The sequence below is a fragment of the Podarcis filfolensis genome (genome assembly GCF_964270895.1).
Source record: "Podarcis filfolensis genome assembly, chromosome: 16".
NCBI classification, from domain to species: domain Eukaryota; kingdom Metazoa; phylum Chordata; class Lepidosauria; order Squamata; family Lacertidae; genus Podarcis; species Podarcis filfolensis.
Window position 1 is genome coordinate 28,030,155 of NC_139620.1, and position 19,935 is coordinate 28,050,089.

The 19,935-nt window shown below is 46.0% G+C and overlaps 2 protein-coding genes across 5 annotated transcripts in view; one reads left to right on the plus strand and one right to left on the minus strand.

Annotated features, from left to right (window-relative positions):
- Nucleotides 1-418: 418 nt before the first annotated feature.
- GSC2 (goosecoid homeobox 2) lies at nt 419-16,637 on the minus strand. 3 transcript variants are annotated; one of them, XM_083590669.1, is made up of 5 exons: nt 16,449-16,637; nt 8,943-9,028; nt 5,736-6,077; nt 2,346-2,593; nt 419-734 (listed from the first exon to the last, which is right to left on the minus strand). In XM_083590669.1, exons 3-5 carry the CDS (start codon nt 6,046-6,048, stop codon nt 630-632), a joined length of 666 nt encoding a protein of 221 aa, XP_083446795.1. In that variant the 5' UTR covers nt 6,049-6,077; nt 8,943-9,028; nt 16,449-16,637; the 3' UTR covers nt 419-629. The 3 variants fall into 3 exon arrangements, with proteins under 3 accessions (XP_083446795.1, XP_083446793.1, XP_083446794.1); XM_083590667.1 differs by having other exon boundaries at nt 2,346-2,596; nt 16,449-16,636; XM_083590668.1 differs by lacking the exon at nt 8,943-9,028 and having other exon boundaries at nt 2,346-2,596; nt 16,449-16,636.
- Nucleotides 16,638-16,716: 79 nt separating this feature from the next.
- The window catches only part of LOC310751010 (tRNA (32-2'-O)-methyltransferase regulator THADA-like), a 63,266-nt gene continuing 60,047 nt past the window's right edge, over nt 16,717-19,935 (plus strand). The window contains exons 1-2 of one of the 2 annotated variants that reach the window (XM_083589679.1): nt 16,717-16,958; nt 19,265-19,439. In XM_083589679.1, coding sequence (XP_083445805.1) covers nt 16,732-16,958; nt 19,265-19,439 — 402 coding nt within the window. In that variant the 5' untranslated portion in view covers nt 16,717-16,731. The remainder of the gene's footprint in view (nt 16,959-19,264; nt 19,440-19,935) is intronic. The other variant, XR_014542365.1, reaches the window with a different exon arrangement.

The following is a 19,935-nucleotide window of genomic DNA, read 5'->3' on the forward strand; positions in this document are numbered from 1 at the left end:
CTTTCACACTGGACCCTAGCAGTACCAGATTTCTGCAATGAGCTGCCCTTTTTGTTTCCCGCAATGCCCCCGATGTAGCCTCACTCCTGGGGCATTGTGGGAAATTAAAATGGTGGGTCGGTACGGCTGCCCAGTGCTGTTTGCTCACTTGTAACCCTACCTGGAGATGCATGGGCTCAAAACAAAGGGCTGAATTAAATAGAAACAGGAGAGGTTGTTTTATATGGAGTCAGATATTGGCCCATTCAGCTCAGGATTGACAACACTGGCTGGCAGCTGCTGCTCTCCAGGATTTCAGACAGGGTGTCTTCCCAGCCCTACACCTGGAGGTGTCAGGGGTTGAACCTGGGCCTTCCGAATCCAAACCAGGTGCTCTAAGCCGCACCCTTACTTTATGCTTCCAAAGATCAAACATGTCTTGGGGATCATTTATTTTATTAATGTTTGGTTACAGTGGGTTGAGCACATTATATTCCGGCCCCCCTTGAAAATATACCATCTCTTCTTTCTCCTCTTAATAAATTGTGAGGATTTCTCCCCATTTCGCATCACTGTTCTGTTTCTCCTCACTTTCTCAGAAGCCAGTGGGATCTTCAGCACTTGTCAAATCCAGCCTTCCCTCCCAGTCATCAGCAGTTTCCCTCAGAAGACTTCTTGGCACCTTGAAGGACGAGCGCCGAAGCCGAAGCTCTCTTTTGATGCCGCCACTTGGCTCGCCGATTCTTAAACCAAACCTGTGTGTTTCGTAAAAAGTGCCCCCGCAACAAAGGGAGGAAAAATCAGTCCACAATCCGACACATGATTTTCCTCTTTAAAACATGCTGTGGGTTTTATCCAGTGTTAGAGTGAACGGGCACCACTAACCTAGGTGCATTAATTTCAATAATAATAATAATAAATTTTATTTATATCCCGCCCTCCCCAGCCGAAACCGCTCAGGGCGGTTAACAACAATCAAATAATCCAACATTCTAAAAACATTTCATTATAAAAATTAATTAAAATCAAACTGATGGCAACCGATTAAGCAAAATTCTGTGCAGATTGCCAGAGGAGGGAGTCAGGCTGTGCCCTGACCAAAGGCCTGGTGGAACAGCTCTGTCTTGCAGGCCCTGCGGAAAGATGTCAGGTCCCGCAGGGCCCTAGTCTCTTGTGACACAGCGTTCCACCAGATTGGAGCTGCAGCCGAGAAAGCCCTGGCTCTAGTTGAGGCCAGCCTAACTTCTCTATGGGCCATAGTGAATGTTAGCACTGCTCAGAGTAGACTCACTGAAACTGATGAGCCTAGGTTGTAGTATTATTATTATTATTATTATTATTTATTTCCCCAGCCACTCTGGGCGGCTTCCAACAAAAGATTAAAAATACATTAGTTGTGCCCATTAATTTCAAAGGGCCGTATGCAATGTTAGCCCTGCTCAGAGTAAACCCACTGAAATTAAAAGACATGACTGGCTTAGGTTCATTCATTTCAATGGGCTGTCTCTAGGGCTAGCTTTACCCAGAGTAGACGCGTTGAAATTAATGGATGCGAGGTCTACTCTGGGCAGGCCTTGCATCAGATGCAACACAGTATTACTCAGAGGAGCTGGATATAACCCTATTTGACCCCAAAATGCAAGTTGAAAATGCCCTCCCATCAGATGTCAAGGAAATAAACAACCATCTGACTTTTAGAAGACATCTGAAGGCAGCCCTGTTTAGGGAAGTTTTTAATGTCTGATGTTTTATCATGGTTTTAATATTCTGTTGGTGGTGGCTGGGGAAACCCAGCCAGATGGGCAGGGTATAAATAATATATTATTATTATTATTATTATTATTATTATTATTATTATTATTATTATTACTATTACATGAGAATATACCAAATAATATGAAATACGTACAAAACGAAGCCAGTAATGGCTATCAGTCATGAAGGCTATATATCAGTGGCTCCCAGTTGGTGGTCCGCAAACCCCAGGGGGTCCGCGAAACCCACCCAGGGGATCCACAGCACCATTCACATAACAAAAACTACCAAGGAGGTATCAAAATTTTCAAAAGTTTGGCTTGGCTTTTGACAAACAGGGGGTCAGCATTACTTAGCCTATTGGGGACCTCTGCTATAAATTATGATGGATGCAGCAGAATGAGAGGCACAATGAACTTCCAGTCACTGGGATCAACAGCTGGGCAGATTTATTCCTTTCATGCCCAGCATTTGGGCTTCGCAAAGCCATCTGGTTGTCCACCGTGAGAACAGAATGCTAAACTGGACGGACTTTTCCTTTCTGATGCAGCAAGGTTATTGCGTTCTTAAAAATTTATCCCCAATTTAAACCAAGGTACCACTGTAGTTACCTCCACTCTCTCTTCCTTCAGGTGAATCCGGTTAGCCAGGTGCTCTCTGGTAATGACATCTGGGTACTGGTTCTGGTGGAAGAGGGCTTCCAGGGCCTGCAGCTGGTCGTCCGTGAAGATGGTGCGGTGGCGGCGGGTCCGGCGCTGAATCTGGTGGAAAGCTTGCAGCTCGCTCTGGCTCCCGCGAGGGTTCTTGCACGGCCTGCTGATGGGATGGAAAACCCGCATGGGCCAGGGAAACCTTGAGTCTGCTGAAGGGAAAGTTTGGGATTCAGCGGGTTTGCCTTTTATCAGAGGCGTAGCAAGCCCAGGTGGTACCTGGTGTGGAATTTTTTTTGTCCCCCCCCCCCCCCCGCATAGACGCAGGTGGTGTTGTGGGTTAAACCACAGAGCCTGGGACTTGCCGATCGGAAGGTCGGTGGTTCGAATCCCCGCGACGGGGTGAGCTCCCGCTGCTCGGTCCCTGCTCCTGCCAACCTGGCAGTTCAAAAGCATGTCAAAGTGCAAGTAGATAAATAGGTACTGCTCCGGCAGGAAGGTAAACGGCGTTTCCGTGCGCTGCTCTGGTTCGCCAGAAGCGGCTTGGTCATGCTGGCCACATGACCCAGAAGCTGTACGCCGGCTCCCTCGGCCAATAAAGCGAGATGAGCACCGCAACCCCCGAGTCGGTCACGACTGGACCTAATGGTCAGGGGTCCCTTTACCTTTACCTTTATTAAAAGAAGGAAAAACATGATACTTACAGCTGCAGGTGTTATTTTCTGATTTATTTGCTTAACATTGTGAGCATAAGCACTTAAAACTCCCCCCCCAACTTTGTTCTCACACCCCACCTCTCCTCCTGTGCGTTCTAGGGTTTGGGTCCTGAGTTGAGGGAGCTTTTGCTTCTCTCCTTCCCTCCCCCCTCCACTTCTCTCTTTCCCTCCCCCCTCCTGCCTCCTTCCCTTCCTCCCCCTGCGTGCCTGCCTGCCTGCCAGCCCCCTCCAGCAGCCCGGGAATGCGGGGCAACAGCGCACCACCCACCCGCAACTCCCAAGCCTCCCCCGAGCGGTCAAAACGAAGGGGGAAGGCCGCCAGCAAAGTGGCGCAGCTCCCCCCCTTCCCCCCACGGCTCAGGGTAGGCTTGGGAGTCGCAGGCGGGCGGCGCGCCAAATGTCACCCCCCTCAGCGATGACACCCGGAGCAATCCGCCCCCAACGCACCCCCCTTCCTCCGCCTCTGCCTTTTATGCAAAAAGCAAAATGTGTTTTTTTTAATGAGCTGGTCCATCGTGTTATGCCAGACATGGCAGAGGCCCTGTGCTTACCTGGCCTTGATTCCCTCTGGAAGGGGGTGGTTTATTGGCATTTTGCAACACTTGCAAATGGGCAAGTCGAGCAAAGGTGGAGATGCACGGCTTCAAAACTCCCCAAGAAAGAGGTGGAGCCCACCACCCACATTTCAGATCTCTAGGGTGGCGCTTGGGAACCTCTGACTTTCCAAATGTTTTTGGACCGCATCTCCCATCATCCCTGGCTACTGGCCAGGGTTGCTGGGGCAGATGTGAACTGGAGTTCATCAATATCTGGAGGACAACCGGTTCCCCATCCCTGCTGGAGTTAGCCAGCACCCTGAAACGTTTACAGAACCCAAATTCTGTTTGATGTATCTTCCCATGCAGCTTAACTGCAGTTTCTCAGTAATACTTTCATCTTCAAGGTTTATGTTCTCCCGTACCATGATGTATGTAATGATCCCAGTTCCTTTTCTACTTCTATATACAGATTTTGACAATCAGTCCTTATTATTTCATCTAAGTGGTTCACAACCCATACTCCTAAATATTTTCCATTTTGCTTATTTGTCCATGTGGTTTTCCTTGCTTCCATAAGATCTTTTTTTTTTTAACCGTTTGTAATATTTACCCTGAGCCATTCTGATTTATCATCAATTATTTTATAGCCTGATATCTTGCTACACACCTTCGTAACTTCTCTATAAGATTTTTCAGGGGAAGATATTGTCAGTACTACGATATCTGTGTACAGCAGTATTTTTGTATCTATGGGACCACATTGCACCCCTTTTATATCTATATTCTACTTGGTAGCTATTGCCTCAAAAATGAACTGCAGTTTCTCTTCATTAACAGATACTGGGTGCCTCCAGGCTGTTGCTGTTTTCACGTGGGAGATTTAATCTCATACCAGCAAATGTAGCTTGCTTATTTATAGATGATTGGGAGGTCTTGCACAACAAACCTACTTTCCCCAAGAGATCAGAGTATTTGTGATACGGAAAGTGAGGGAGAAATGCACTGGAAAGTGTGGGATAACAACACAACATCTAACCTCTCTGTAAACAAATCAGAATGAATGCTTATTAAACAGGCAACATCATCTAGTCTCTCTGCTAACAAATTGGGACGAATGCTCAACAAACAAGTCAAAGGCACTCTGTACCGAGAGAACATTTTCCACCCAACTTTCCCCTCTCCCAGTAAATTCTACACATTTTGGACTGATTTTTGCCCATTCTAAAAAAAACCCAGCTTCTCCCTGGTGGGTTATAAAGTATTGTCGGTTTCACAACCAGTCTTCCTCTGCCCTCCAGTATGGCTGACAAATCCGTTATTTGCGAGAGTTTTCCAACCTTGTCAGTTTTACCGGAGAGAAGAGGGAAAGGTTAGAATGATTTTATCGGATTGCAATATCCCCTGTATGTGAGCCTGCAGCAGATCCATGATAACATTTAAAGTAGGGGAAAAGAAAAGTTGTGAATTGCAGGAAAGAGCATTAACTGAAGTAGAGGAGGGGTCTCGACTGACAAAGAGCTCTAAAATGCACAGGCCATTTGCACCCCGTATGCGTGATGGAAAAGCCAGTTTACCTTTTTCTCTCCTTTTACCTATGACTCAAAGTTCCCACCTGCACTGTACATATGAAGCACCCTTGCATGATGACTCCCCCCAAAGAATCCCGGGAGCTGTCATTTGTGAAGGGTGCAGAGAGTCATCAGCAGGCCCCAATTCCCCTTTACAGAGCTACAATTCCCAGTGTGGCTTAATGATCAATCCCCTTTCCCAGGGACTCCAGGAGCTGTTATATAAACAAACACACTTCTATCCATTTTACAATGCAGTTCTCCTGAATTTCGAAGGGTTGCTGCGTTCCTGTTTGGGTATAGTTTCGGAAGCTGCACACTGGGGAGGTGCGAATTCAAACGCAAACTGAATGGAATTTCTCCCACACCCTTAGTTGACCCTGTGACCCTCTCCCAAACTTCTCTCCCCCTCCCCTTTATACTACACAGAGTAGGGCAAATGCATCCCAACAAAGGCCAAACTTCGGCTGGCAGCTCCCAGCAGCAGCCAGCTTCAGGCTTTGATCACAAGCAAACAGGGGTACTCACTGAGCCAGTTTGCAGCCTCCTGCCAGGAGTAGGGACCGCTGTGAACACAGCAGCAGCAGCCGCAAGGCACAGCGTCCACCTCTGCCTCTTCCACCTCGTCGTCCTCCTGCTGCAGGGGGCCAGCAGCCATGCCCCCCAGGGAACGCAGCCCCTTGGGCTCACAGTCCAAGATCCCTCGGAAGCAGAACGGGAGGAGGACAGGGGGTCTTCGCTCGGCCGAGCCGGAGAGGATGTTCTCGATGGTGAAGGAGCACGGTTTCTTGAGGGTCCTCTTCCCAAGGTCTACTACGCCTGAAGGAGCTTCGGCAGACATCCTGCTCAAGGGACCTCAGCCACGCCGTCCTGCAAGAGAGAGAGACCTGACTTTTCGGGAATGGAACCGGGAAACTAGTTTTCAAAACGACAAAGGGGAAATATGGAGCAGAACTAACGTTTTGGCTTCTTGGAGGTGGGGGGGGGGGGAAGCTCAGCTTCTTATCCAATCTCCTGGGCCATTTTTTATTATATATGCTCGCAGACAAACAAGATCACATGCATATATATCCCAGGAGCAGCCCCCTGTCTGCCCACCTAAGAGAGCTTGCTTGATAACCAACGGCACCCTAAATATATACGTATATATCTATATAATCCTTCTTGGAAAGGAAACCATAAACCCCCTGCTGGAATAAAATAAATCCTAACTAATCTTGACAGCTTTGTGAAGGGTTAGTGTGGATCTAAGATTTAGCTAATCCTACAGAAATGACTCTGGAAGGAAATCTGATTTCTCTATCTCAAGTGTAGATTTGAGGTGGTTATGAGGTCCATTGTGTCGGAATCCTCCCGTTCAAGTCAGGGGGAGAGAAAAGCTGTTTCTCAGGCCCAGAAATGGCCCAGAAGGATTAAGTCCTTTTTAAAAAAGAGAGAGAGAGAAAAGCAAATTATCCTTTTCTTTGGCCAAATGAAAGCTTTCCCATCAAAAGGGAACTGTCATATCGCACAATATGGAGCGGGATTGGAAGCGAATGGCAGGACAGAGGGAGAGTTTAGCTTGACGATAGAAAACCGGCACCAGAAGCCAAAACACTTTGCAAGCCAAGGTCTTTTCCCGAAAGCCAATTTATTTCCCCATCCCGAGAACTAGAAAAGTTGTCAAGTTGTGGGACGTTTCCCCAAAATGATACAGGTTGTCTTTTTAATACATAAATATCCAGGCAGTCCCGGACAGATTTGGACAGTCCTTACATCTAGCCGGGACCGTCTGTGGTTTGGGGGACCGTATTAAAACGTCACAACTTTTCCTGACATCCTTGGGATACCCGGGACTTTTAAAATACTTTGCATCCTTCATAATCTGGAGGTTCCCTCCATGCGAGAAGTGAGGCTACAGGGAACCAGGCAGAGGGCCTTCTTGGTAGTGGTGCCCGCCCTGTGGAACACCCTCATTTCAGATATCAAGGAAATGAACAACTACAGTGGTACCTCAGGTTACATATGCTTCAGGTTACATACGCTTCAGGTTACAGACTCCGCTAACCCAGAAATAGTACCTCGGGTTAAGAACTTTGCTTCAGGATGAGAAGAGAAATCATGCTCTGGCGGCGCGGCGGCAGCTGGAGGCCCCATTAGCTAAAGTGGTGCTTCAGGTTAAGAACAGTTTCAGGTTAAGAACGGACCTCCGGAACGAATTAAGTACTTAACCCGAGGTACCACTATATCTGACTTTTAGAAGACATCTGAAGGCAGCCCTGTTTAGGGAAGTCTTTCATGTTTGATGTTTTATTGTGCTTTTAATATTCTATTGAGAGCCGCTCAGAGTGGCTGGGGAAACCCAGCCAGATGGGCAGGGTATAAATAATACATTATTATCATCATCATCATCATCATCATCATCATCACCATCACCATCATCATCTTAACATCATGCGAAATGTAGAGCTATGCTTATTCCCAGAATCACTTTTAAGACGTTTTTTAAAAAAATTCCGTTTGTGGGTTTGTCACTCTGGGCTCCCACTGGGAGGAAGGGTGGGATATATATTGGAAAAACTGAAACAATCAACAAATGGTGGCACGTTGGCTGCCATGTGCATACATCTTCATGTCTTTTTTAGTGTTTGCTGAGCTCTTTTTATCATGCCTTACCCAGAGATGTCTATTGCAGGGGGAATAAATACAAAACTGGGGGAGTAAACAATTCACCAATGGCAATTGTTGGAAACTACGCCCCCAAACATTCCCTTTGAACTATTTTTGTGTCCAAATGAATGAGTAGGGGGCAATCGTTGAGAATCATGAGGGTCGTATAGGGCTCTGAGCTGACAGATGGAGATCAGCAGATCACTGAGGCATAGCTGTCAATGTTTCCCTTTTTTAAAGGGAAATTCCCTTATTCCGAATAGGATTCCTCAAAAGAAAAGGGAAAAGTTGACAGCTATGCACCTAGGCTGTTGGGTATGAGGACCAGGAGAACCTTCAGGACCACTAGGGCTTCTGTGACCAGAGCCCAGACCCTCTTGGTCACCTTCCCTTGAGGAACCAAGCACCTCCCATGAAGTGAGGTAAGGTAGTCGCCTCAGGTGGCAAATCTGGTCTCCTCCATGCCCACTGGCCACCTCCTCAACATCCGCCCACTGCTGCCACCCCCATTCCTGTGTCTGGCTAGTGATGGGTAGCAATGGGGTGTGTGTGAAGGAAGTGGCCTTCTGTGACAGGTGGGGTGGAGGAGGCCGCGATGGAGCCAGACACAGAGGAGAGAGGTGGCAGCAGGCAGCACACAAGGAGGAAAGAGATGGTGGCAGGGAAGAGTGGCAAAGCTGCAAAACATCTTGGCCTGGCCCCAGGTTATGGGATGGAGAAGTGCCCGTCTTCAGGCCAGGCCAGAGAGCTGACCCTTTAAGGCTTTGAAGTCCTAGAAGAGGTAGTTGGAAGACAGAGGCTTAAAACATGGGTAGGCAAACTAAGGACCAGGGGCTGGATCCGGCCCAATCGCCTTCTAAATCTGGCCCACGGATGGTCCGGGAATCAGCATGTTTTTACATGAGTAGAATGTGTCCTTTTCTTTAAAATGCATCCCTGGGTTATTTGTGGAGCATAGGAATTCATTCATCCCCCCCCCAAAAAAATATAGTCCGGCCCCCCACAAGGTCTGAGGGACAGTGGACTGGCCCCCTGCTGAAAAAGTTTGCTGACCCCTGGATTAAAAGGTGTCAGTCTGCACCTCACCTCTGCCAGAGCAACTTGTTTGTTTGGAGCTGTCCGTGGTCCTGAAACGTCTATCCAGTCTTGCCTGCCCATTCTTGCTGCTTTCTCTGTGGGACCAGAATAGGACAGTGGGGATAAGAGGCAACAGATGAGATAGGGTTGCCTAAAGGCTACCAGAAAAGCTGGATACAGTGGTACCTCGGGTTACATACGCTTCAGGTTACAGACTCCGCTAACCCAGAAATATTACCTCGGGTTAAGAACTTTGCTTCAGGATGAGAACAAAAATCATGCTCCCACGGCACGGCAGCAGCGGGAGGCCCCATTAGCTAAAGTGGTGCTTCAGGTTAAGAACAGTTTCAGGTTAAGAACGGACCTCCGGAACGAAGTAAGTACTTAACCCGAGGTACTACTGTATTCAACAATAAACCAGTGTGGAGGGACTACAGCTCTCCAGGTATTGCTGGACTACAACTCCCATAATCCCTGACCATTGATCATCAAGGTTAGGCTGACAGGAGTTGGAGTCCAACTGGTTTGCCAATTATCTCCTTGACATCTGATGGGAGGGCCTTAAAAGAGGATGGGGAAAATTCATGGAGGGGAGGGCTATGGGTGGTTATTAGCCACCATGGCTGTGCTCTGCCTCCATGGTCGAACACAGTAATGCTACCGGAGGGGGGCAGTTCCTGGGAGCTACAAAAGGGAAGAGTGCTCTTGTGCTTGCGTCCTGTTTGTGGGTTTCCCACAGGCATCCTGCTGGCCACTGTGAAAACATTGGTCTGATCCAGCAGGCTCTTCTTAAGTTCTTCGTTGGGCCTCGGAATATGCCTGCGAGAAATGTCATTCTGGAGAGGCCGCGATGAATTGAATAAATAGGGATGGAGAGGGAGAAAGGACACTTTGTTGAAAAGCAGCCTTATAATAAGAGAGGACCCAAATAATTACCGCCCAGTCAGTCTGACATCAATACCAGGGAAGATTCTGGAGCAGATCATTAAGCAAACAGTCTGTGAGCACCTAGAAAGGAATGCTGTGATCACCAATAGTCAGCATGGATTTCTGAAAAATAAGTCATGTCAGACGAACCTGATCTCGTTTTTTGACAGAATTACAAGCCTGGTAGATGAAGGGAACGCAGTGGATGTAGCCTACCTTAATTTCAGCAAGGCATTTGACAAGGTGCCCCATGATATTCTTGTAAAGAAGCTGGTAAAATGTGGTCTTGACTATGCTACCACTCAGTGGATTTGTAACTGGCTGACTGACCAAACCCAGAGGGTGCTCATCAATGGTTCCTCTTCATCCTGGAGAAGAGTGACTAGTGGGGTGCCACAGGGTTCTGTCTTGGGCCCGGTCTTATTCAACATCTTTATCAACAACTTGGATGATGGACTCAAGGGCATCCTGATCAAATTTGCAGATGACACCAAACTGGGAGGGGTGGCTAACACCCCAGAGGACAGGATCACACTTCAAAACGACCTTGACAGATTAGAGAACTGGGCCAAAACAAACAAGATGAATTTTAACAGGGAGAAATGTAAAGTATTGCACTTGGGCAAAAAAATGAGAGGCACAAATACAAGATGGGTGACACCTGGCTTGAGAGCAGTACATGTGAAAAGGATCTAGGAGTCTTGGTTGACCACAAACTTGACATGAGCCAACAGTGTGACGCGGCAGCTAAAAAAGCCAATGCAATTCTGGGCTGCATCAATAGGAGTATAGCATCTAGATCAAGGGAAGTAATAGTGCTACTGTATTCTGCTCTGGTCAGACCTCACCTGGAGTACTGTGTCCAGTTCTGGGCACCACAGTTCAAGAAGGACATTGACAAACTGGAACGTGTCCAGAGGAGGGCAACCAAAATGGTCAAAGGCCTGGAAACGATGCCTTATGAGGAACGGCTAAGGGAGCTGGGCATGTTTAGCCTGGAGAAGAGGAGGTTAAGGGGTGATATGATAGCCATGTTCAAATATATAAAAGGATGTCACATAGAGGAGGGAGAAAGGTTGTTTTCTGCTGCTCCAGAGAAGCGGACACGGAGCAATGGATCCAAACTACAAGAAAGAAGATTCCACCTAAACATTAGGAAGAACTTCCTGACAGTAAGAGCTGTTCGACAGTGGAATTTGCTGCCAAGGAGTGTGGTGGAGTCTCCTTCTTTAAGCAGAGGCTTGACAACCATATGTCAGGAGTGCTCTGATGGTGTTTCCTGCTTGGCAGGGGGTTGGACTCGATGGCCCTTGTGGTCTCTTCCAACTCTATGATTCTATGATTCTATGATTCTAATATATGGTGGAATTGTTTAAACATCAAACAATTTTGGGAAACAATATATAATGAAATGAAAAAAGCATTCAGATATTCATTTAGGAAAATATCAGAAGGTTTTCTATTGGGAATAGTACCAGGAAGTCTAAAGGAAGAAGACAAGACATTATATTTGTACGCAACACTAGCCGCAATCAGAACTCCTATTGGAATAAACAAGTTCCGTTATAAATACTGAAATACTAAATAAGATGGATAACAATGTGTAACAGTAAAAGAAGTAGAAAATGGGTTTAAAAGTGTCTGAAAGAAAGTAATAGAAGTGGAAAGAAATTGCAATTGAGTAGATTGGAAGTCTAACACAAGGGTGGGGTGAGGGGTGAGGGATGGTGGTGGGAAAAGTAAGTATCTGTGGGATTGAGTGTGGCACTATGGGTTAAACCACAGAGACTAGGACTTGCCGATCAGAAGGTCGGCGGTTCGAATCCCCGTGGCGGGGTGAGCTCCCGTTGTTCGGTCCCTGCTCCTGCCAACCTAGCAGTTCGAAAGCACGTCAAAGTGCAAGTAGATAAATAGGTACCACTCAGGCGGGAAGGTAAACGGCGTTTCCGTGCGCTGCTCTGGTTCGTCAGAAGCGGCTTAGTCATGCTGGCCACATGACCCGGAAGCTGTACGCCGGCTCCCTCTGCCAATAAAGCGAGATGAGCGCCGCAACCCCAGAGTCGGTCACAACTGGACCTAATGGTCAGGAGTCCCTTTACCTTTACTTTTATTTATGAATATTTTAAAGGATTGTATGAAATGTATGAAATGTATGTTTGTAATATGTATGTATTAATGTTGAATTATTTTAATAATAAAATATTTGTGTTAAAAAAAATTAAAAGAAAAGAAAAGCACCCTTATCACCCTACAAATATGAAGCAGGATTTGGGGGGGGGAGCTGGCCCAGTTGGCAGCTGCAGTCATACAACCTGAAGCAGATTGATTCCCCCCCCCCCGCATGCCTGCGCATACGCACATCACCTGCGACAAAGATTTTCTCCTGCACGCACGCCCCCAATCACTAGTTTGCCCTCCCCACCTCCCTAACCATACAGGGTCCTATACACTTAGCCTATTAGTCCTTCTGCTGATTGCTTTCTTTCATTCTCCCCATACCTTTCACTTTGGGCAAAATAGACTGGTAATGCTTCTTTTATCAAAGAATTATGGGATTTAAGACCCAGATTTCACAAAGAGGACTTTTGATAGCAGCCGGTAATCAAAACCCAATCGCCAGACGCGTCTCTGCAACCCCTGGTCCCTGGAAAAGGGCAAATAAGTAAGAGGGGATTTATATTGATGTTGTGTTTACCGAGATAAGATCTCCCGGGTTATTCCATATTAGAAAAAAAGAGAAAGAGAGGGGGAAATAAAACAAGGGGGGGGGGGAGAAGGAGAAATGCAGACAAGCCGGAGACAATGTAGAGATATGGATAAAGAGAATAGAAAAGAGGGGCTTTTATCGTTTTCGTATTGGGGAAAAGAGATTCTAAAACCATTATAAGGATTAGCAAACATAAAAAAAAGTTAATCTGCTTTAGCTGTTCGTTTGTCAAAAGTGAATTCACAGGGTTGGAAAATCCTTCCTGTGATGAAGCCTGAGTTGCCTCTCCCCCCCCCCCCCCGCCCGCCACCACCCCCAAAAATTCCATTCTTCAGCAACAGGGTCTTCTGAGCCTGAGGAAAAGAAAAAGAACTGTGTATGTGTGTTTTCTCCAGAGGAGTCAATTCAGAATAAAGCAGAGCCTTGACCCTTAAAGAATAATTTGAAGAGCATTCACCTAACCCAGGGTTGGGGGACATTTTCCAGCCAGAGGGCCACACTCCCTTTTAGATGACTTTCCAGGGGCTACACAGAGTGGCTGTGGAAAGCCACTTAGATGGACAGATTATTATTATTATTATTATTATTATTATTATTATTATTATTGAATAGGATGTCCCTATTTCCCTCAGAGAAATGTTGGAGGGTACGGCATCCATGCATTGGAGAGATGCATGTAGGAACCCTGAGTTTTACAAGACATCTGAATGCACCCATGTTTAGGGAAGTTTTCAATTTTTGATGTTTTATCGTGTTTTTAATATTCTGTTGGGGATGATGTCGGACTGAAAATAAGTGGCATTAGCAACAAAGTTAATAAGAATATGCAAAAATGAACTGATAAATGGATGAAAATATAGAGTTATAATATGTTAAGATATAGAGTTAAGATAAACGAAAGAGGGTAAGGATTTGCTGATTTGATTATTTAAATGGGAAGACAAAAAGGGGAGGTGTGAGGAGGTCAAGGAAACAAGCTAATGAGTTTAAAGTTACTAAAAACGGATTTGTTTTTTAATTCTTTTTTATCTATTTGTTTTTTGTATTTTGTATTTTTATTCCTTTTTTTTCTCTCTTTTATGTATCTTTCTATGTCTTCTTTTTTGTATCTTTTTCTTTCTATGTGACTTTTTTCTATTTTGCAAACTTATGTTTTTGTAAAATCTCAATAAATATATATATTTTTTAAAAAATAATATTCTGTTGGGAGCCACCCAGAGCGGCTGGTAAAATCCAGCCAGATGGGCGGGGTATAAATAATAAAACATTATTATTATTATTATAGGGACGTGGATGGCACTGTGGGTTAAACCACAGAGCCTAGGACTTGCCGATCAGAAGGTCAGCGGTTCAGATCCCTGCGACGGGGTGAGCTCCCATTGCTCGGTCCCTGCTCCTGCCAACCTAGCAGTTCAAAAGCACGTCAAAGTGCAAGTAGATAAATAGGTACTGCTCCAGCGGGAAGGTAAACGGCGTTTCTGTGCGCTGCTTTGGTTCGCCAGAAGCGGCTTAGTCATGCTGGCCACATGACCCGGAAGCTGTATGCCGGCTCCCTCGGCCAATAAAGCGAGATGAGCACCACAACCCCAGAGTCGGCCACGACTGGACCTAATGGTCAGGGGTCCCTTTACCTTTATTATTATTATTATTATTATTATTATTATTATTATTATTCTCCTCTTTGCAGAAGTATGACTACTGGGCCAGGCAAAAGGCGTTCCTGTTAGTGTATAAAGCCCTTACATGTTCACCTTCAATGTTCACTTGCCTGCTTCGATCTGCTGAATTGGCACTATTGCAGGTGCTACATGATGCTCACCCCACGCTGGAAAGAAAGAAATATTTCAGTATGTCACCTTTGACATTGGGCCGGCACCTTTGCCGTAACTCTTTTTCAGCACTTGCTTTAAAAAATGGTCATGTAACCATCAACCCCCTTTTCCTAGGGAACTTTGGGAATTGTAGCTCTGTGAGAGGAAGAGGGGCCTCTTAAGAACTCTCCGCACCCTGAACAAACTACAGTTCCCAGTATTCTTTGGGGGAAGTCATGTCTGTTTAAAGTGGTAGCATCCCGTTTTTTAATGAATGGTACTGATGAAAACTTGTATTAATAGCAGCCAGGTTATAACAATAGCCAAATAATGGGGGAAACTTAAGAGGGCAATCTAATGAATGAATGGTATCAGCAAATATGGTCCATTACTTTAACGGAAAAATTCTCTCTGCAAATGAAAGACAGAAAAGCTTTAACGACAACTAAAAGGCCGTTCCCTGACAGCATGATTCAGTTTTATCATTTATGTTGCACAGAAGGAACGTGATCCTCCATCTACACATGGACTTATGTGGCAGGATTTGTTGTTTGGTCGTTTAGTCGTGTCCGACTCTTCGTGACCCCCTGGACCAGAGCACGCCAGGCACTCCTGTCTTCCACTGCCTCCCGCAGTTTGGTCAAACTCATGCTGGTAGCTTTGAGAACACTGTCCAACCATCTCGTCCTCTGTCGTCCCCTTCTCCTTGTGCCCTCATTCTTTCCCAATATCAGGGTCTTTTCCAGGGAGTCTTCTCTACTCATGAGATGGCCAAAGTAGTGGAGCCTCAGCTTCAGGATCTGTCCTTCCAGTGAGCACTCAGGGCTGATTTCCTTAAGAATGGAGAGGTTTGATCTTCTTGCAGTCCATGGGACTCTCAAGAGTCAGGATATTTATAGGATAACTCCCATTAATAAGAAAGCCTGTGAGGTGCAGTGGTTACACTGTCAGACAAGGACCTAGAAGACCAGGATTCAAATCCCCACTTGGCCATGAAACTCACTGACTGACCTTAGGCAAGTCACTGCCTCTCAGACTAAACTACCTCACCGGGTTGTTGTGAGGATTAAACGAGGAGGGGGAGAACCATAGTGCGCTACCTCAATCTCCTTGGAGAAAGCACAATGAATAAAATAATAAGACTTGATTAATTAAGCCAAAATATCATATTTTCACACTATATATTGCACCCTTTGGACTTTGTATGTACGCTCAAAAGAAATGACAGGACTTACAAACCAATAATAATAATAATAATGGAAAGGTAAAAAAGTAAAAAGGTAAAGGTAAAGGACCCCGGACGGTTAAGTCCAATCAAAGGCGACTATAGGATGCGGCGCTCATCTTGCTTTCAGGCCGAGGGAGCCGGTGTTTGTCCACATGTGGCCAGCGTGACTAAACTGCTTCTGGTGCAACAGAACACCATGATGGAAACCAGAGCGCATGGAAACGCCGTTTACCTTCCCACCACAGTGGTATCTATTTATCTACTTGCACTGGTGTGCTCCCGAACTGCTAGGTTGGCAGGAGCTGAGATGGAGCAACGGGGGCTCACTCCGTCGCGGGGATTCAAACTGCCGACTTTCTGATCGGCAAGCCCAAGTGGTTCAGACCAGAGAGCCACCTGCGCCCCAGAATTCATGTATACAGGGAACCAGGCAGAGGGCTTTCTTGGTAGTGGCACCCGCCCTGTGGAACGCCCTCCCATCAGGTGTCAAAAAGATAAACAAGTACCTGACATTCAGAAGACATCTTAAGGCAGCCGTGTTCAGGGAAGTTTTTAATATGTGACGTCTTAGTGTATTTTTGGTTTTTGTGGAAGCTGCCCAGAGTGGCTGGGGAAACCCAGCCAGATGGGCGGGGTACAAATAAATTATTATTATTATTATTATTATTATTATTATTAGGTGGAAAGCAGAGTTGGAGAGAGATGTGGCCTGCGGAGGGCGGATGTGTCTGGGAAAAGTTCCAAGGGCCAGATATAAATATTTGGAGGGCCAAATGTGGCCCTCAGGCCTGAGCTTCCCTGCCCACAGTGCCACCTGCGTCCATAATAAAAGAAAGGCTTACTTTGAAAATTGAGAAGGGTGGAAATTCTGCTTTGCATGCAGAAGGATCCCGGGTCCGGCCCCCGGCCTCCTCAATATATTATTCTCTCCCTGAAACCCTGGGGAACGGCTGCAGCTGCAGCTGCTGCCAGCCCGTGCAGGCAACACTGAACTAGGTGGACCATTCGTCTGACGGCAAGGCATCTTCCAACGGTAGGAAGAGCGGTCAGGAGCAGAGCTGCCGCGAGAGCGCTAGATGGCGCTGGAGAGGCCCCGACGTGGCTCCGCTCTGTGCTGCGCGCTCTATGGCAGAAGCCTCTTCCTGCTTGCTCCATGCTGCAGTTTCTGCAGATGTGCCAAGGGGATTCCTGGGATCAGCCTTGGCTTTTCCCGGTCCCGCGAGGACCATGAGCGCAGAGCAGGAGCTGGAGAGCTGCCTGAGGCATTATAAAGCTCTGGGGCAGGAGGAAGGCGCCAGGAACACCTGCCAGGCTTTGCTCTTGGTCCTGGAGAAACTCAAGCAGTTTGCAGGGTAAGTAAGGCTGAGGATGCACGTGGCTTTTTGCAGAATATTTGTGTGTGTGTGTGTGTGTGTGTGTGTGTGTGTGTGTGTGACGTATAAGCATAGCTGTCAACTTTTCCCTTTTCTTGCGAGGAATCCTATTCGGAATAAGGGAATTTCCCTTAAAAAAGGGGGAAAGTTGACAGTTATGCATATAAGCTTTACGTATAAGCTAAACAAAGTATAGCTTAGGTCCCAGCTCTCTAGGCCCCCCCCAAAAAAAAATGTAAAGGAAAGAAACACCTGGATGTACATTTTCAAAATTTAAGATAAAAAACAAATAAAATAAAACCTACGTACAGTGTTGTAAACAAAACCTGCCCTTCTTCCCTTATGGGGTATCCAAGAGCCCATATAGAGTCCTTAAGTGGGTTCCCTATGGGTAGAAGAAAAGAACAGAGGCCAACCAGAGAATGGGACGCGGGTGGCGCTGTGAGTTAAACCACAAAGCCTAGGACTTGCTGATCAGAAGGTCGACAGCGACGGGGTGAGCTCCCGTTGCTCAGTCCCAGCTCCTGCCAACCTAGCAGTTTGAAAGCACGTCAAGGTGCAAGTAGATAAATAGGTACCACTCCGGCGGGAAGGTTAACGGCGTTTCCGTGCGCTGCTCTGGTTCGACAGAAGCGGCTTAGTCATGCTGGCCACATGACCCGGAAGCTGTACGCCGGCTCCCTCGGCCAATAAAGCGAGATGAGCACCGCAACCCCAGAGTTCGCCACGACTGGACCACTTTGATGTGCTTTCAAACTGCTAGGTTGGCAGGAGCAGGGACTGAGCAACGGGAGCTCACCCCGTCACAGGGATTCGAACCGCCAACCTTCTGATCAGCAAGTACTAGGCTCTGTGGTTTAACCCACAGCGCCACCCGCATCCCTATAACAAACTTAGTTGGTCTCTAAGGTGCTACTGGAAGGATTTTTTTTTTTTACTATTAATGTACTTCTTAATTGTATTTCAGTTCAACAATTACCGTATTTTTTGCTCTATAAGACTCACTTTTTCCCTCCTAAAAAGTAAGGGGAAATGTGTGTGCGTCTTATGGAGCAAATGCAGGCTGCGCAGCTATCCCAGAAGCCAGAACAGCAAGATGGATTGCTGCTTTCACTGCGCAGCGATCCCTCTTGCTGTTCTGGCTTCTGAGATTCAGAATATTTTTTTCTTGTTTTCCTCCTCCGAAAACTAGGTGCGTCTTGTGGTCTGGTGCGTCTTATGGAGCAAAAAATACGGTACTTTGATAAAATACATATTTTGTTATGTGCAAATGGCTTTAGATACCTATTAGGTCCATAAATTACCATATAGCATATATTCAACACAAAAACCAGCGACAATTTGTTGTTGGCAAAGGACAGCTTGGCCCCATTACCTTCAGTAGCTTAGGACCTCATCAAACCTAAATGCGGCCCTGTGTGTCTGTGCATGCACGCAACAACAACAACAAGCATAACAAGCATATTACAAATGTTATCTACTACCCTTTTGCAGTTGTTATGTCATTGTGTAACACTAATGTCTCACAATGAATGAAACTGATCTGTAGAAAACGCAACTTGAAAAAAGAGACAATGCATGTGTTTTTGTAAACTAAGAAATCTTTAATAAAAATATATTTTAAAAACATCATGACATCAAACCGTGTAAGAGTTTTAAAACTAGAAATGAGCTTTTTATCATTATTTATGCAGATAGTTGCATATACGTATCAGAGTGGTTAGCAGCAGTTGTATGCAAACCCATACAATAAAAACCATATAAGAATTATAAAATAGGCAATGAACTATTGTTTATCTATTGATTATATCTATTTACCGCTGCTGATGATAAACGTATACATAAAGCCATAGAATAAAAATAAATAAATTGGAAACTGGTTAACTGCTATGAAAAGATGTCTTTTTTAGTTGCCTGCAGTTTTCAGCAGGCGTCTGAGAGTAGAAGGTGCTTGCTGAATCAATTGGCAGGGAGTTCCACAAGACTGGGTTGACGACACAAGTTCAGCTTGTGGCTGTTCAATGAGCCTCGCCAAATCGGAGAACGACCAGTAATAATGATTATTATTATTGATTTGAACTTTTTAGTTGCTTGTTAAACGAAAAGGTCCCCAACTGACTTGCAACATATTTAAAAGCATAAAAACATAGGTAGAAAATGTGTCATCATAAGAACACATCACGCGAAGCGCACTTGTGTAAAATGCATGCCATTTATAAAGCTTGCGCGCACACACACACACACAAACACAGCTGCTAATTATGCTGGTCTTTGATATTTTTCAGAGGTTCTGTGAAGAGATGTCGAGAGAAAAACCTGGAGGAGGCTTTTCAGCAGTTGGTGCAAGCGAGCAAAGGACTGGGGGAGCTGAGCCGTGAGGATTTTCTGCCTCTGCTCCGCTGCGTGCTCGCTTGTCAGATGGAGACGGCGAGCTCCAGTGCTTTCCATCGACTTGAGAAGGTGTGCTCATGCGCAAATCAAATTCATTGGCATGGATGAATTGCAGAACCCCCTGTCATGAAAAGTTGGGATGGACTCCACATTGAACAGCTTTAAAAGAAGCACCAGAAGAGCTGGCTGGATCAGGCCAATGGCCTATTTAGTACAGAAGCGCAAGAGCCCTTTCCCATCCGGTGGTTTCCAGCAACTCGGATTATGATTATTATGATTATTTTAGTCTCTTTATCTTGCCGAGAGCCTAGTAGCCACTGATAGTCCTCTCCTCCAGGAATTTGCCCAGTCCTTTTAAAAGCCATCCTTCTTGGTGTCTGTCGCTGCTTGCAGTGGGAGGGAGTTCCATAGTTTAACTATACGCTGCATGAAAAAGTCCTTTGTTTTATCTGTCTTGAAACTTCCAGCATTCAGGTGCATTGGATGTCTCCTGAGTTCTAGTTTGAGAGAAGGAGAAATACTTTTCTTCTGTATACTTTCTCCATGCCGAGCATAATTTTATAAA

Coding starts and splice junctions, on each gene's coding strand:
- GSC2 (XM_083590668.1), bottom strand. CDS start 6,048: ATGTCTGCCGAAGCTCCTTCAGGCGTAGTAGACCTTGGGAAGAGGACC. Junction 2,597..5,735: donor GGAGGCTGCAAACTGGCTCA/GTGAGTACCCCT, acceptor CTTTCCCTTCAG/CAGACTCAAGGTTTCCCTGG. Junction 735..2,345: donor TGAAGGAAGAGAGAGTGGAG/GTAACTACAGTG, acceptor CGAAACACACAG/GTTTGGTTTAAGAATCGGCG.